This window comes from Lissotriton vulgaris, chromosome 6, assembly GCF_964263255.1.
Source record: "Lissotriton vulgaris chromosome 6, aLisVul1.2, whole genome shotgun sequence".
NCBI lineage: Eukaryota > Metazoa > Chordata > Amphibia > Caudata > Salamandridae > Lissotriton > Lissotriton vulgaris.
Genome location: NC_141694.1, coordinates 391420832 through 391436727, shown reverse-complemented (window position 1 = coordinate 391436727; position 15896 = coordinate 391420832). Strand labels below are relative to the sequence as shown.

At 43.0% G+C, this 15896-nt stretch overlaps 1 protein-coding gene across 1 annotated transcript in view; it reads left to right on the top strand.

Moving 5' to 3' along the window:
- Nucleotides 1-15079, top strand: part of LOC147707374 (uncharacterized) — a 312343-nt gene extending 297264 nt beyond the window's left edge. Inside the window, exon 7 of the mRNA XM_086925640.1 lies at nucleotides 14899-15079. Coding sequence (XP_086781766.1) covers nucleotides 14899-15079 — 181 coding nt within the window. The remainder of the gene's footprint in view (nucleotides 1-14898) is intronic.
- The last annotated feature ends 817 nt before the right edge of the window (nucleotides 15080-15896 follow it).

Here is a 15896-nt window from a genome sequence, read left to right as displayed (position 1 = left end):
GTTTTCATTCCTGTTTTACCTAACAGTTTATAATAAAACGTTTCTGCATCACTGGTGTTAAACCCTGAGAAGTATTTGAATTTCTCAAAGAATGCTTTAGAACTGCTTTTAGGTGGTGTAGAACAATGTTCCCATTGATTATACATAAAAACATTTCTAGGCTGTGCAGATTTATGCAAGTAATGATCCCCATAGTGGGTGTAACAGAATAACTGCTCATAACTAGATGAACCTTGTAAATAATCATGATCTGTGAATCTAGCTGACATTACTAAATCAGACATCATGTCATTAATACTGTTAAAGTCCCAATCATCAGAGAATGTACTAGGTGTCACAAAGTCACTTAAGGAAACCTTTAGTTGATGAGGATACTTCAGGATTTCGACCGGACCATAGATCTCATAGTCTGTTTTCTCCCATACTACCCCACCAGGTATTGGAATTGCTGTGACATTTACTGTTGACAGTTCTCTTTTCTTCACGTGGGATGATCTGTGTGGTTTCAGGACTAGGTTGATGTTCTGACTTGCTGTGTCCATTGTAATATATTTTCCTTCAATGAATTTTCCCAAACACAGTACCATGATGAGCCAAAGCAGGAGGAAAAATACACCTAGACCGAACCAGAACTCTAGCCAAGGGGAAATAAGGTAGACTTCCTTCAGTTGATGAAAGAGTTCCGTTGCTTTTTCTTTAAAAGACATTTTTGTTTCTGGCATCACTTCGGGGTCGTTTAAATCTTCAGAGAAGTTGTCGAAGTTGATGAAATAACCAGAGGCAGTTCTGTCAATTGATGGGATTGTTCTTTCAATCTGTCTTTCGGTAGCACTTTCTGATGCCACATCATTGTAGACTGGTGCTGTTTCTTGACAAACTGTTTCAATCTGTGTTTCAAGAGGCACGAGTTCCATGGCATTATTGCATAGTCCTTCATTGTGCACTGCAGGCTGATCGAATGTGATTAGTCTTTCAGTTTGAACCTCTTGGATTGTTGCAAGTTTGGGTATTCTGTTGTTTCTTGGGAGTCCACTGGGCCTACTGTTGATTATAGGCCACATGCTTGTGGTTTTACCAGATCGATAGACACAACTCTGTTCTCCTTTTTACCAGCAAGGGGCGGTAGCACAACTGATCTTGTTCCGGTGACTGCTAAGACAGGTACTGCTTTTCTGTAAGAAGGCCCAAATTCCTTCTTAACCGCGATCTTTTCTCTGACTAGATCCCCAATCTTTGGAATCCAGACAGGCCTTGCTGGGGCTGTTGCGGGTGGTGCCTCGTCAGTGGTACTTTGCTGTTGCTTTAACTTTATGTTGCTTAATGATTTTCTTGTTTCATTCAGTTCCTGTAAAACAGCCAAACGATCTTTTACATCAAAGTGCGTTGTTTCTTCTTGTACCACTGACATCTGACTATCGAGGTCCTGAACTCGCATTCTAATTCCGAACAATAGTTCGTATGGGCTGAAACCTTTTAGAGAATTTCTTGGCATGTTGTTAAGACTAGTCTGGACACTTATTAAATGTTTGACCCACCCAGCGCCTGAACCTAATACCTTCGCTGTTATAGATTGCTTTATGTCACGGTTTTTTCTTTCTACCACACTATTCCCTTCGGGGTGCGACGGACAAGAATACCGCAACCCAATTCCCATGCTAGCCATTGCCTCCCTATAAGCTCGAGAGCTGAAAGCAGGACCCTGGTCAGAATGGAACGTGGTAATTGCGTATATGCCGATATTGACTCGCAAATCTTTTATAACCGTTCTAGCGTCAGCCGAGCGCTGGAGGCCTCATTTTTTAAGTGCTTTTCGTCTTAACTGTTAATAGGACGCCGGATGGGGTGTAGGCAGCGTTACGCTCTTTCTGACTGGTAGCCGGTAGCAAGGTTCGCTACTGCGATCCCTATTGCAGTTTTCACAGTTGTTTGCATATATTTGGTGTTCTACACTCATTCCCGGCCACCAGAATACTGATTGTAATTCAGTCAGTGATTCCTTGATCTCTCTGTGCCTTAGACCCAAACCCATGTGTGCGTCTGCTATTAAAAATATTCTCCTGTTCATGTTTGGAATTACTCTGTCCCCCACTCCAGGGATTCGAGCAAAAGGAACGGAGTTTGCATCGATTATGTATGCATAATTGAGTGGATAGTTTACGGGCAGTGCTGCACAGTCGCCTTTTACGGTCGTTTTTACTGCCAGCATGGTTTTCCCGTCTATGTATTTATCTGTACGCTTTTTTGTGGCTACGGAAGCCGGTTTAGTTGCTTCCGCTTTGGCTGTATTAGCCAATGAATTCCCTGCAACGTGAACGCCATCACGTTGAAGACTCTGTGCGTGAATCACGTGAGTCTGTTGTAGTTCTTTGTGTAAAAGAGCTACCTCGTTCCAGAGCAATTTATGCTTTATTGTGGCACCTGTGTCATCTTTGTAGTCGTTTTCGATCCAACTCTGCAGTTTATTATTGTAAGAATTGACGCAAAAATGAGAATCCCACACTATAAGTGTCAGGAATTCACGTTCTGCATTTTTGAGCGCCATCTTTAAAGATCTGATTTCAGTTCTTTGAACCGAACAGTTTCTTACAGATTCAGTTTTTGTTACTTTCGGTCTGAATTTACCGCACAGCCAACGACCTTTAATGATCGCACATGCTGCTTCGTAGGATTTTCTCTCTACGTTGAAATGCTGTACAAAGCTATCTGTATAGATTATACAGGCGTATTGTGGGAGAGGCAGAATTTCGATTGGCAGAGGATATTCTTCTTCATATTCTAAATCATTCAGTTCTTCAAATTGCGGGGCGAAATAGTATTTCACATCTTCCGCTCCTAGAGAATCTATGCACTGTATCCATTTCGGATCCAGTGACACTGTAGGCAGGTTTACTGGGCTGAATAGCGCCTCGAAGGCGGATTCCGCTGTAAGGATATTAATCCTTTTGCCGTGTGCTAGTTCTCGTTCATTTGCTAATGCGATTTGCACTGCGTTCACAGTTCTTTCTGTGGGACTGAATGTTTTTTCTGCTTGTGTGTACAAGTGAGATTTAATTGAAATTGGTACCTTTTCTCCCTCATTAGAGGTTAGGTACGTGAATCCGCATCTTCCTGGGATGACTCGGATTACAAGATCACGTGTGTTGTCACGTGTATCTAATTTTGTTTTTGCTAACATGTCTGTTTGCAGTGATCTCAAAATTTCTGTGTGTTTTTGAGTCCAATTGATTTGTTTAAAATCAGGTTTTATTAGTTCGTAGAGAGGTTTAACCCTCTCTGCGTAATTTAGTATGTAAGTTCTTCCGAAATTCAGAAAACCTAGTATGGATTGTAAATTCTTCAGCGTTTTTGGAGCTTGGAGTACAGCGCACTTCTCTAAGAAGTTGTCCGCTAGGCTTTTCCCTTCACTTGATAATTCGTACCCTAAAAACAGTACCGTCAGATGGGCAATTCGGGACTTTTTAAAGTTGAATTTGTAACCCTCTGCTGCGAACCCAAGTATAATGGTGTTCACTCTTTTCAAGTGAGTATCCAAGTCGTCGTCTGTGAGATAAATATCATCTTGGTAAGATAATGCTTCATCATCATAGATTTGTAGTAACTCTGTTACCCTAGCTGAGAATAGTCCTGGGCTGTTCTTGAACCCCTGTGGGAGTCGACAGAATTTTTTCTGTGACCCAAATGCAGAGAAAGCGGTCAAATATCTGCTTTCTGGTGCAATGTTTTGACAAAAGAAACCATTAGAAATGTCTAATGTCGTTTTATATTTTTTCCTAACTATGTTATTCATTAGGGCTGCGCTGAGTTTTGTACTGCAAAAGTTTTGCAACATGTATTAAGATGTCTGTAGTCCAAAACTAGACGATATGAATTTTCTGGCTTGGAGACAGGAAACAAAGGATTGTTCTTTTGATAGGTGCATGTTTCAATCACCCCCTGGTACTCAAGTTGATCTAAGATCTCCCTGACCTGTTTTTTAGCTTCTTGTTTTATGGGATACTGCCGTTGGGCAGTTGGTTCACTTTTTAATTGGATTTTGTGAGGCAGTGAATCCTCATCCCATCCTACATGATTTTTATACAATGCAGGTGCCTGGGCCACTGCCCATTTCCTTGCATATGTGTATTTTTTGTGAATCGGAATGTGATTCGAGAAGGCAGGCATAATCACTTCTTCGCCACGAGGGCACTCCGTGACAAACTCTGGGGGCCAATCTTTTTCAGCTAACAGAATATCATAGCCTTTTGAGAGCTTATCCCAAAATAGACCCTTAATTTTCCTAGTCTTATCACCCTCTATACGCAATGTTATTTCGTATATTCTATGGGGCTCGCTAAGTCTGGCGTCGGCAGTTTCAACCTGAATGTATTCATTTGTGTCCACTGTCTTCAGATGACTCACCAAGATCTTGCGCGCTATACTGATTTCTGCTGCACTGTCCAACATTGTCAATGCCCACTCCCCGTTTTTCAACTGTGTCCTCAGTATTCTCGGCATGGTTAATTACTCTAATACTGGCTACCTTCTTTTTTTGAAATTGAGATTTCTTATTTTGAGCAGGTTCCTTGTCTTTGGACTTGGTGTGCTCTCCTGGGTCTGACCGTCCTCTTCTTTCCGAATTCTGTGGAAAAGATCGAGAGGGACGTGTATCAATACTTTGATATCTATCAGGTTTTTTTAGATTATCCCTATTTCTAAGGTTATATCTTTTCTCAGAGGGCTCCCGCTGGGGAGACTGGCGTTCTCGAGTCGGAGTTCTTTCCCTCCGTCGAGGAGACCTTCCTCTGGACTGGAACATTTTTCCTTGGGAGTGGATTGTTTATTTCCATCCCAGCTCTTTTTAGGAGTGTTTGAATTATTTTTAATAAATAATTTTTCAGGATTTTCGAGCAGTTGGGGCTTAACTGGTTTTCCACCCAAGCTGTCTCTACCTAATTCTTCATAGCATTTTTCTATGATTTTGGCAAGCTCAAGAGGATCTTTTATATCTGTTTCCTTCAACTTCTGGCGGATCGCCACAGATGCTGCTTCTCCCTTTATGTTGGCTAATAATATAGCCGTGACCTGCTTGAAGTCTTTCAGTAATTTCATACCTAGATTTGAAGCGGGCTCTGGACCGAATTCATTTTGAATCTGTTTTAGCACTTCTGGTATTACCGCCATAGACGGAACACCGTGTGTTTTTGTGTAAATGGAAGCAAAGACTGTACCCCAAGTGTCGCAGTCCTCCACGTGTGGTGCGATTCCCATAGGAAGGCAGATGGTCAAGATTCTGTGTTTCTCAATAGGGGTAGTATCAGGAAATACTGCCTCTATTTGAGTGATTTTCTGGGCTAACCAGAAAGGAATTTGTTCCCGTTTTACGGGTGTTTTACCAAGACATGACTGTATGTTCTGTGGTGTAATTTTATTTGTGTTCCCCTGATGAGGGGTCAGCTGTGGTGTATTAACAGCTGGCTGGACTGTTGCAGTCCGCATTACATATTGGACTAATTGCCTATGTATTTTTATTAATGTGTTTAGCTGTACTAACAGCTCTTCCTTAGACATTTTTACAATGTCAGGATGTGGTGTGTAGCTGGCTAGAACCGGCCACGTTGCTCCTGGTCTACCTAGTGGACCGAGCCTAGTTATGTGATCATTGTGTTTTAGGGCGCCATTAAACCAGAGCAGGTGCTCTTGAAATTTAAGTGGAATTTCAATCTCCTCGAAAGGAGCGTACTCTTCCGGAGGTTTCTCTATTTTGTAATAGTGAAACTCTTTTGTTATAGCGTTTACCGCTGGAAAGTTTATCCATGAATAGAATACCTCTGTCTGCCGATATTCGTGAGCCTCTATCACGAAAATTACTGTACCACCTTGAGGTGTCAGTCCGTTTTCTATAAGTTTTAACGTTATAGATCTTCTTAAGTGGACCGGGATGTCGATAGCATCCGGGTCAATCTGTAGGAGACTCGAGTCTTCCTCTATTAGTTGGGCTGCCAGTCTAACTGCTTCCCTTTCTTCTTCACTGTCTGTCATTTTTTTAGAAATGTAGGCTTTGCAGAGTAGGTCTCCAAGGAGACAAAGATTAGGTGCACAATATTTTGGAACACTGTATCCTTCAACGTTGAATAAACCAGAGCTTTACATAGGAATCTCTTCCTACTAAGGTTGGGCGGATTTTAACCTTTCACCCACTCCAGACGTCTATTGGAGTATTTACGGGAGAAAGGGGTGTGAAATATGCACGACTGAGTTACTCTAAAAGTCTTGCGTTAGTTTATCGCCTTACCAAACGTTTGGGCGCCATGTAGTGTAATTCCTAGTTTCCCACTAGGCCCTGCGCATTGGAATAACATAAACAGTAGTATCGACGTGGAACTGCGGATATTCCAGGCCTCCACTGACTATGCTAAACTTAATTGGGTTGTGTTACCAACTAGCTCAGAGGTCACTGGAAACTTTCTTCTCTGCATAGGAAGTGATCAGCTTCTTTGGCACAGACAAGAAGGGATTCAGTTTTCCAACAACCGTGCAACATGACAACTTTGCTCGTCAGATCAAGAGTCAATCTCTAGGGTTGTGTGAAACAATAGACATGTATTTCACTCAGTCAGTCTAGTGCAGTTTACTTTCACGAGATGTAGAGAATAGAGAGACGGGCGTTTATCAATAAAGGGTTAACATTTATTGAACAGTCTTTCTTCTCGTTCAAGAGAAATGTATTGCCACAATTGCAATAATTGTTATTATAAAAAGTACGTACAGTAAGATAAGTATTGCGAAATAGAACTGTAAAAGCATTGATATGGTTTCTTAGCCATACAATGGTTTAAAAATAATAAAACATATATACAGTCATATATACATTAGGCTAACATACTCAACTGGTGCTTCTAACTAAGCCTACCCCAGTGTGCCTGACCTACGCCTAACACGTGAAAGGGGAGTAAGTAAGTAGCTTTAAGTTAAGTTGGTTTTGCCAAGGTTTGTTTCGAGAATTCTCGTCTAAGGGTTTAGTCAACACCATACCTCTGAATAGAATGATGGAGGATTGGTATCTCCTTCAGGGGTCTCTCTCGATATCCCAGTCACCCGCGAGGGTAAACCGGAAACGCCGTGGCTGGATTTCTCTGCAGGAGATAGGCAGCGGGTCTCTTCAGCGCGTCGAGGAAGGAGGGGGGACAGCGTCCGCGGGCAGCTGGATCTGCTGGATGTCTTCGCAGAGGACGGCTGTTCAGCTCCTTAAGCGTACTGCACCATAATTCGCGCTTTAGCGGCGATAATGGTATCAGCAGCTTCACCACCACAGGATAGCAGGCTGCAGCGACAGAGTGCTAGATTTACCAACACTGGGTCGTGCAGGCAGCTGGCTTCAGTAGCTCGTACAACAGGCATTGCTTAAGGCAACGTTGGTAATATTTATACCTGACAGGTGCCGGGTTTGACGCAAGTTTGCTGGACATAAGACGTCAATTAAAGATGTCACTAGGAAGTGATAGTTATCAGTTGCTCATTAGAGTTCCATTACTAATCAAAACATAGCAAGCGGGGATTTCCAGGTTTGCTGAGTTTTTATCTTGTTGAAGAACTCGGAGTGTTATCTAGGAATATCAGATAGTGACTACTGCTCTGTCATTGCACTAATTGGTCGCAAAGGAAGTGGCAGAGAGAACTATGCTGGAATGTGGCTCTGTTCGTGTGAGGCCAGAGATGACTTTTCAGAAAATCGCACTTGAACGGTTATGCCAATATAGGGAATAAATGGATTTATAGCCGAATAGGGGCATAAGGTCACAGTATCGATCAGGAACCTAGATAAACACGCAACAAGGAACATCAGTTATACAACCCAAAAAATCGAAAAACACATAAAAATCACCACAATCCCATGCCATCCATGCCCTCAATTATGTTTAAATTCAAGACACCCCACAGAAAGAATAGGCCCATGCACCACTCACTACCCCTGGGCATAATGGATGAAAGCTAGGCAAACTGGGTGCAGGCCTGAGCACACTGCCTGCCTTCAAAATGGCCCCTTGACCCCCAGCACATGGCCAGGCCCTGCTTGTACCAGCCCTCAAAATGGCCCCCACCCACATGGCCAGTCCCCAACAACACCCCAAAAAATCGAAAAACACATAAAAATCACCACAATCCCATGCCACCCATGCCCTAAATGATGTTTAAATTCAAGACACCCACAGAAAGACTAGGCCCATGCACCATTGAGTACCCCTGGGCATAATGGAAGAAAGCTAGGCAAACTGGGTGCAGGCCTGAGCACACTGCCTCCCTTCAAAATGCCCCTTGACCCCCAGCACATGGCCAAGCCCTGCCTGTACCAGCCCTCAAAATGGCCCCCACCCACATGGCCAGTCCCCAACAACACCCCAAAAAATCGAAAAACACATACAAATCACCACAATCCCATGCCATCAATGCCCTCAATGATGTTTAAATTCAAGACACCCCACATAAAGACTAGGCCCATGCACCACTGAGTAGCCCTGGGCATAATGGATGAAAGCTAGGCAAACTGGGTGCAGGCCTATGCATACTGCCTTCCTTCAAAATGGCCCCTTGACCACCAGCACATGGCCAGGCCCTGCCTGTACCAGCCCTCAAAATGGCCCCGACCCACATGGCCAGTCGCCAACAACACTCCAAAAAATCAAAAAACACATAAAAATCACCAAATCCCATGCCATCGATGCCCTCAATGATGTTTAAATTCAAGACACCCCACAGAAAGACTAGGCCCATGCACCACTCACTACACCTGGGCCTACTGGCTAGTGAGGCTTTACAGGCAACCCAAACTTTTTTTAAAAAATCAACATATAACAGTGAGCTAAAATTCCATGACATAAATGAGAATTAAGTTAAAAAAATATCACAAAAACAGTTGTATCATGCACCCATGACTAACCCTGGGCCCACTGGATGCTGTGGATACCCACCACAATATATATTTTGTTAAAGTTGTGAAAAAAAGTTTTAGAACTGTAGTTGCCTAAACTGCAATGCTCCAAACAAACAACACCAACTTACTTGTAAAATCTCAAGTCCAAAAGTGATCCAAACTCCAAAGTCCAAAAAGTCCTCCAATACAAATCCAGCGGCAGTCACAGAAAGTAATCCTTCCAGCTCAACAGCCAAATGAAAAGTGACCAGTACATGCACAAAGCACTGGGAGGAGCCTGCTGGACAGGAACAGGAAGTTGGAGACTCTGAGGCACTTCCTTCCTCCCACTCCACCCCAAAAAATGGACTCCTGCACAAAAATGCAGTCAAATGTCAATCTGAGGAGGTATTCTGATCAAAATCAACATTTTAACAAGGTTTATGCTTCCTGCGGTGGGTTTCTGGTGTAGAATTGCAATTTTTGCAATTTCGGGAACGCGAGCTGTTCGAACCACTCACCGGAAGTCAGCTGCACGCCGTCGCAGGCATTTAGGATGTACTCGCGTTCGTCGTGCAAGATGGCAAGACGCGATGACGTAATTGCGTTCGAAAAACTCTCGCGCGATCATGCAGCAAGATCGAAAATGGCGCAGCTCACGCAAAAACGGGAGAAAAACAACTCGGCAGGCTCAGAGTCAACGCCGCGCGTGCGATATTGTATTTTTTAAGGTCGACCATGCAAAATATTTCGTAGCTTGCGAATTTGCGGATTTTTGGGAAAATTCGCGAGATTCGCGGATTGCAAAATCGTCAAAAATCTGCAATTTCGCCCGCGAAATGGATTTTACGCCCACGCTTAGTTTAAACTTCTAAGAAGCTCATGCTAACAACACAGTGTAAAGGCAAAGCCCATCTCCATGACAAGACTACATATTATAATAGTAGTCTGGGTGAGTAAATATGTTTATGGGTGTGCTGATGAGCAAATATATCTCTCAATGGTACATGTCCAACAAACTAGAAAAATAAAAGGCAGTGCATGTCACATTTGTTGTATATAAATAGGTATACATAAAGCTCATTGATTGCATGAGTGGCTGTATAGATAAATGTATATTTGTAATAGCAATTTCATAACACACTAAAAATGAGTTACTATTTATATGAATAATTAAACTGCTATTTGTATAAGTGTGTAGCTGAGTAAATGTAAATATGATACATTCTTTGCAAAGGTGAGTAGGATGACTGCATAACTGAATAGGATGTATGCCGGTGTGTAATGTCAATATAGGTATATAAGTATATTTGATAGTGATCTATAGATCATTGACAGCATGTATGAGTGAATCTATAGTTAATTGATCAGATGTGTGTGTAGATCTAGAAATCACTGATTAGGTTTTCGGATACTTGTATTGGTGTGTCAATGGATTCAAATATGATACTCTGTCTTTTTCACTGAGTGATGAAAGGTTATACTAGTCTATGATGAGGTGTATCTGATTATCACGTGGATGATGTCATCAGTGATGTCATAAGTGATGTCATTTGAGATGTCATCAGTGATGTCACTGACCATGTCATGCATGATATAATATGTGACATCATCGCCAGTGGATTGCGGGCACGAGAGTTACAGTTAGTTCAACTAACTATAACAGAAGAATTTCAATGGTTTTGGAGTGAAATGTCTAGCTATCTATAACACCCTTGAAACCTATGTTTTTCACTCATTTTTCAAGGTTTTTTAAAAGATAATTCCTTAGTATAACCTGCCTGAAACCTATGGTTTTTTCAGTGATTTTGAAAGAATTTTTCAATGACAATTTTTAAATGTATTAATTGTTATATTTATTTCTTTGATACTTATTTACTAAGTTTGTTTAATCTATTTTTTAGATGTCTTATTTTTTAGATTACATTACACATTTTTATTATCTTTAAAAAAATGTTTTAATATATATATATATATTTTGTAAAATATTTTTATAATATTTTTTTAATTCTTTTTTTTCCAATTTTTTTGAGGAGTCGCGCACCCAAAACGCACCTTTCTCAACTGCTGTGCGTAACACAGCCGCCGTTTTAGAATTGCTCTGTAGGATCCACAAAGGGTGTGCGATGGGTGCGTATTTCCATGCGCAATCACTTTGCAACCCAAACACGACTTCAAGTGCATACGCAACATATACGTATCACACCGCGCGCCGCGTTTCTGCATGACGTCATCTAGGTGTTCAATTTGGTGGGCGTGTGACTTCCGCGCAATTTTTCGATATACAAAAAGTATATATATATGTATTTAATATAAATATTAAGGCGAAAAAAATAATATTCTTTTAGTTTTAATAAACTTATATTACTTTTAAAAGCAATTATGCGAAGTCGCGCTAGGTGCGTGCTGCCTGTACGCACCCAACGCAGATCCAATGTGATAAAAAAAAGAGATTTGATTTGTCTTTAATACTTAGGGGCCCATCAGGATGATGGGCAGACTTTGTCTGCCCGCCTCCCATCGTAGAAACTGACCACCCGCCATAAGGGCGGGGGTCCCGTGCCTGCAATTATGATGTGCCCGCCATAGTGGCAGGAGCCTCCAGCATTCCTGAGATTGTGGCGGGCGGTGCACTCAGCACCGCACGTCACAATGTTAGGAAGGCATGCTGTGCACTTCAATGCACAACATGGCAGGCACCGCGCGGTGCCTGCCATATTGTGCATGGAAGTGCTGGGGGTACCATAGGTACCCCCAATGTGCACCCCCACCCTAACGGAGTCCCTGGGGGCCCGCAACAGACCCCCAAAGCAGACTCTGCATGCCTTTCTGTGGCAGCCTTGCCGCCACGGAAAAGCATTGTAAAATTCCCATTCTAATATGGCTGGCGGTGTCTGATAGACACCGCCACCATATAGAATACTTTTCTATGTCGACCGGGCGGAAAAGTGGCAGATTGTCTTTCCGTCTGCCGGGGACCCCCAGCTATAATAATATGACGGGGGTCATTCCAGCACAAATAGCGGGCGGATCGCCCCCGCCAGGCCAGCGGAGGCGATCCGCCTGCCATCCTAATGGGGCCCTTAATGTTCTAACTATTGAAGAACCTAACCCATTTCAATTACTCTTCTAAGACCTTCATTAGGAGAAGACCTGTCCTGAAAATAAAGTCAATTTTTCTTCATTGAGAAACCTGAATTTCTTTTTTGGAGACAAAAATGGCTACACCACTGCAAGAATGATCTGATTCTGATGATTTTGTTGCTGAACAATTTCTACCAGAACCTCCCCCTCCCAAAAGATACACATCCATCATATGGAAATTGTTGACTATTCAGGAGGGGCAAAAGAAATGTAATGCCACCAAAGTAACATGAAAGATTTGACAGGCAGTACGGTCCAGTGGAGATCAAAACAAGAAATACTCCTGTGGCACTGCTAGTATGTGCAAGCACCTCCAATCCATGCATCCTGTGAACTATGCTCACGAAGAATGTAGAAGACTGTGCCAAAAAGCCCCTCCACCACCGGCAATACAAAGTACCTCTGGCGCATCACCTTCAACATCACCACCATACATACGTCCCCATTTTGTAAAAGTTAGTATGCACTGCGTGAAGTGCAATTGTTTAATTTGTTATGGGGGGCGATCAGTAGACCTAGTTTACAGAACAATTTTTTTTAATTTTTTTTAAACTTTGTTTATTAGGTTTTGCATTTTAGTACAGTGAATACAGTGTGTCAGATATAGGCAATACATTTGACAAACAGTTGTATAATATTAGTGAGTACTGTACAGGATCTTATAGAATGTACAAAAATTACAACAAGAGAAAAGAAAACAGGTATTAGTCAGTATTCATAATTGTGACCGAATGAGCAGCATGCATTTAGTGCAGTTCAAAAATCTAATCTTTAAAAAAATAACAGTCAATTCCCATGGGGAGTGGGCAGCACGGTGTATCCCACTTTTCAAAGGATAAAACAGTACGGCAACGAATGAGGGTGTAGTCTAGTACAAACAATCAGGTCAGAGGTCATAGTACCTTATAGATATTTAGGGTATCGAACTCACTCTCTCTGGGCTCAGAGCATGCACAGTCATCGGGACATTCTGGCCCATCATTTCAGACACAGACTGGGCAGGTGTAGGGAGAGTTACTCAGGTTCTAGCCCAATTCACAAACGGTTCCCTTATATCATGGGGCCTAGATGCTGTAGGCATCAGTTCCTAATATGTGCCAAGTTGTGTGTGTCCATATGGTACATCCGATAACCAGGCTTTAAATGTGAGTAGAACTCTGTGGCCCCATCTGACCGCCACGTGGCGTCTTGCATATAACAATAAAAGGGCATGTAATTTGCGTCTGGTCGGAGCAGTGTCAATTACTAACCCCAGGAGTCCTAGTTTTGGAGAGGGATCATCAGAACTCCCAACTATTTGATTGATAGCGTCAAACACCTCAGTCCAGTAAGTATTAAGGAAAGAGCAACTCCAGGCCACATGTAAGAATGTAGCCCCGTCCATATTACATCTCCAGCATCTAGCATTGTCCCTGTAGTGGAGAAGCGTGGCTCAGTGGTTAGAGGCGGTAGACCCGGAAGCTGAGATCGGCTGTGGACCAGGGTTCGATTCCCCGCCTCGGCGGGTCTCGGGCTCAAAATTCCACTGAGTCGACAATTCTTGCTCCGGTGCCTACTCGACTCACAAGGTCACACTCTGCGACTCTGGGCAATAGCTTGCTTAATCTCCACTACGGCCCCTCGCGGCGGGATGCCTGGCTTTCACCTTGTGGATACCCGTCCGGGGTATCTCACAGGGGAATACCAGGACGGGTTCCCTAAGCAAGCGCCTTGAGATACCTGGGTTAAAGTGTTGCGCTATATAAATCGAAACACATTTACATTTACATTTACATTTAAACCCATTCGGTGGAGTCTAATAGGAGTGCAATAGTATCTATGCAGGAATTTAAAATGTATTAGTCGCAGTTTGTAGTTAGGTGACAATTCTAGCAGTTGTTTACAGCAAAATGACCATTGGTCTTCGCTCAGCGGTGGGTCTAGTTCCCTGTTCCAAAGTTGCATTGGATTTGGTATTATAATCGGGGCTTGGTCTTGCATTGCAGAGTATAGGCGAGTCACTAGTTTCTTCGGTGAAGCTCATCCGGAAATCCTCCCCAGAAAGCCGAACAGGATGCCCTCAGTTTATGATAGGTGAATGCGTCCTGGAACGACACATCCAAACTCTCCTCCCCCAACTGTGGATCTTTAAACACACCTCCTGGTTATATATCAGCAAATGTTTGTAACGAACTGCCAGCTAGCGAAATCGCACCTCCGCTTTCCGCCAGGCAGGGGATCATTTGGTTATTTTTTAGCGGTATGGCTGGTGCATATAGTAGCGTAAGGTGAGCATGTCTCTGTAGCTCCCGCCAAGTCCACCGTAATGTGTTGGCCGTGTCCACATCAGTTGTGGGTCTAGGAGCTCTTTGATACAGAAACACATTCAAAGGTAATGGGGCCACCGAGTCCAGCTCAACCGCCACATGGGGCTGATAAGGCGTCGGGTATGACCAGAAGTGTAGGAACTGAGCTTGCGCACAAAGAGCATATAAGTGCATGTCTGGAGCACCCAGTCCTTCCTATCTTAGCGGTAAGGTCGGTAATGCCCAGGATATTCTAGCTTGTGTGCCGGCCCAGACTAGTGACAGCAGGCAAGATCTTAAGCGAGTAAAGAAATGTTTTGTGAGTGGAAACGGGATGTTTGTAAACAAATACAGGAATTTAGGCAAGATTACCATTTTCGTTAGTGCCACTTTGCCAGCAATAGAAAGGGGTAACTGCGACCAAATCGCCGCCTTGCCCTTTAGCCAATCTAAAGCTCTACCAAAATGTAATGACCAAATACTTTGGAGGTCTCTGCTTAACCACACACCTAGGTATTTTACCTCATCTGCCTCCCATCTCAGTGGGAACTCTGATTGTACAACGGGTCTGCTATCTGTTAGGGTAAATATTACAGATTTAGACCAGTTCATCAATATTCCAGTCAAGCCTTCAAAAATTATAAACTACCGTAGTAGAGGGTTCAAGTTTTCAGCTGGGTTAAGGACGTATAAAATGACATCATCAGCATATAATGAGATCAACAAACTGCGCGTGCTGAAGCCTATCCCTCTCGCAGTGTGATGTTGTCTTATTCTGGCCACGAGAGGTTCCATGGCAATGGCAATTAATAAAGGAGATAGGGGGCAGCCCTGTCTAGTTTCTCTTGAAATCTCGAATGGGTCAGATATCATGCCGTTGACTTTCACCCGTGCCATTGGCTTGATGTATAGGAGCCGTATTTGTTTAATAAATAGCGGGCTAAATCCCATTCGATTCAGTATGCAAAATAAGTAGGGCCATTCAAGAGAGTCGAATGCCTTTGTGGCATATAAAAAAATTACTGCTGCATGAACAGCAGGGTCGAGATAGTGCAACACTGAGAAAATTATTCTGAGGTTGTGGGACGCGTAGTGCCCAGGTATGAATCCCGATTGTTCCGGGAGGGCCACCATTTGGAGTAAAGGCTGTAACCTGTCAGCTATGATTTTTGCCTAGATTTTCACGTCCACATATATTAGCAAAAGGGATCTGTATGAGTCAATAGATTGACTGTCCTTAATTAGTTTCAGTAGTGTAATAATCAACGACTCCCGCATGGACGCTAGCAGGATTCCTAGTTCTAGGGATTCCGCAAAAACAGCATTTAGTTTCAGAGCTAATTCCTCCACATATGTTTTGTAGAACATTGTGGTTAGCCCATCTGGACCCGGCGCCTTATTTAACGGTAATCCTTTAATAACTTTTGCGAGATCTGCTACCGTCACCAGGAGAGTAAGCATGGGCGAATTTTGCGAATCTCGCGTTCGCGAATTTTGCGGATTTGCGAACTCGCAATCCGCAAAATCCGCGAATTCCCGCGAATTTGCGGATTTTTTTTTTTTTGTGTTCGCCCGTGTTT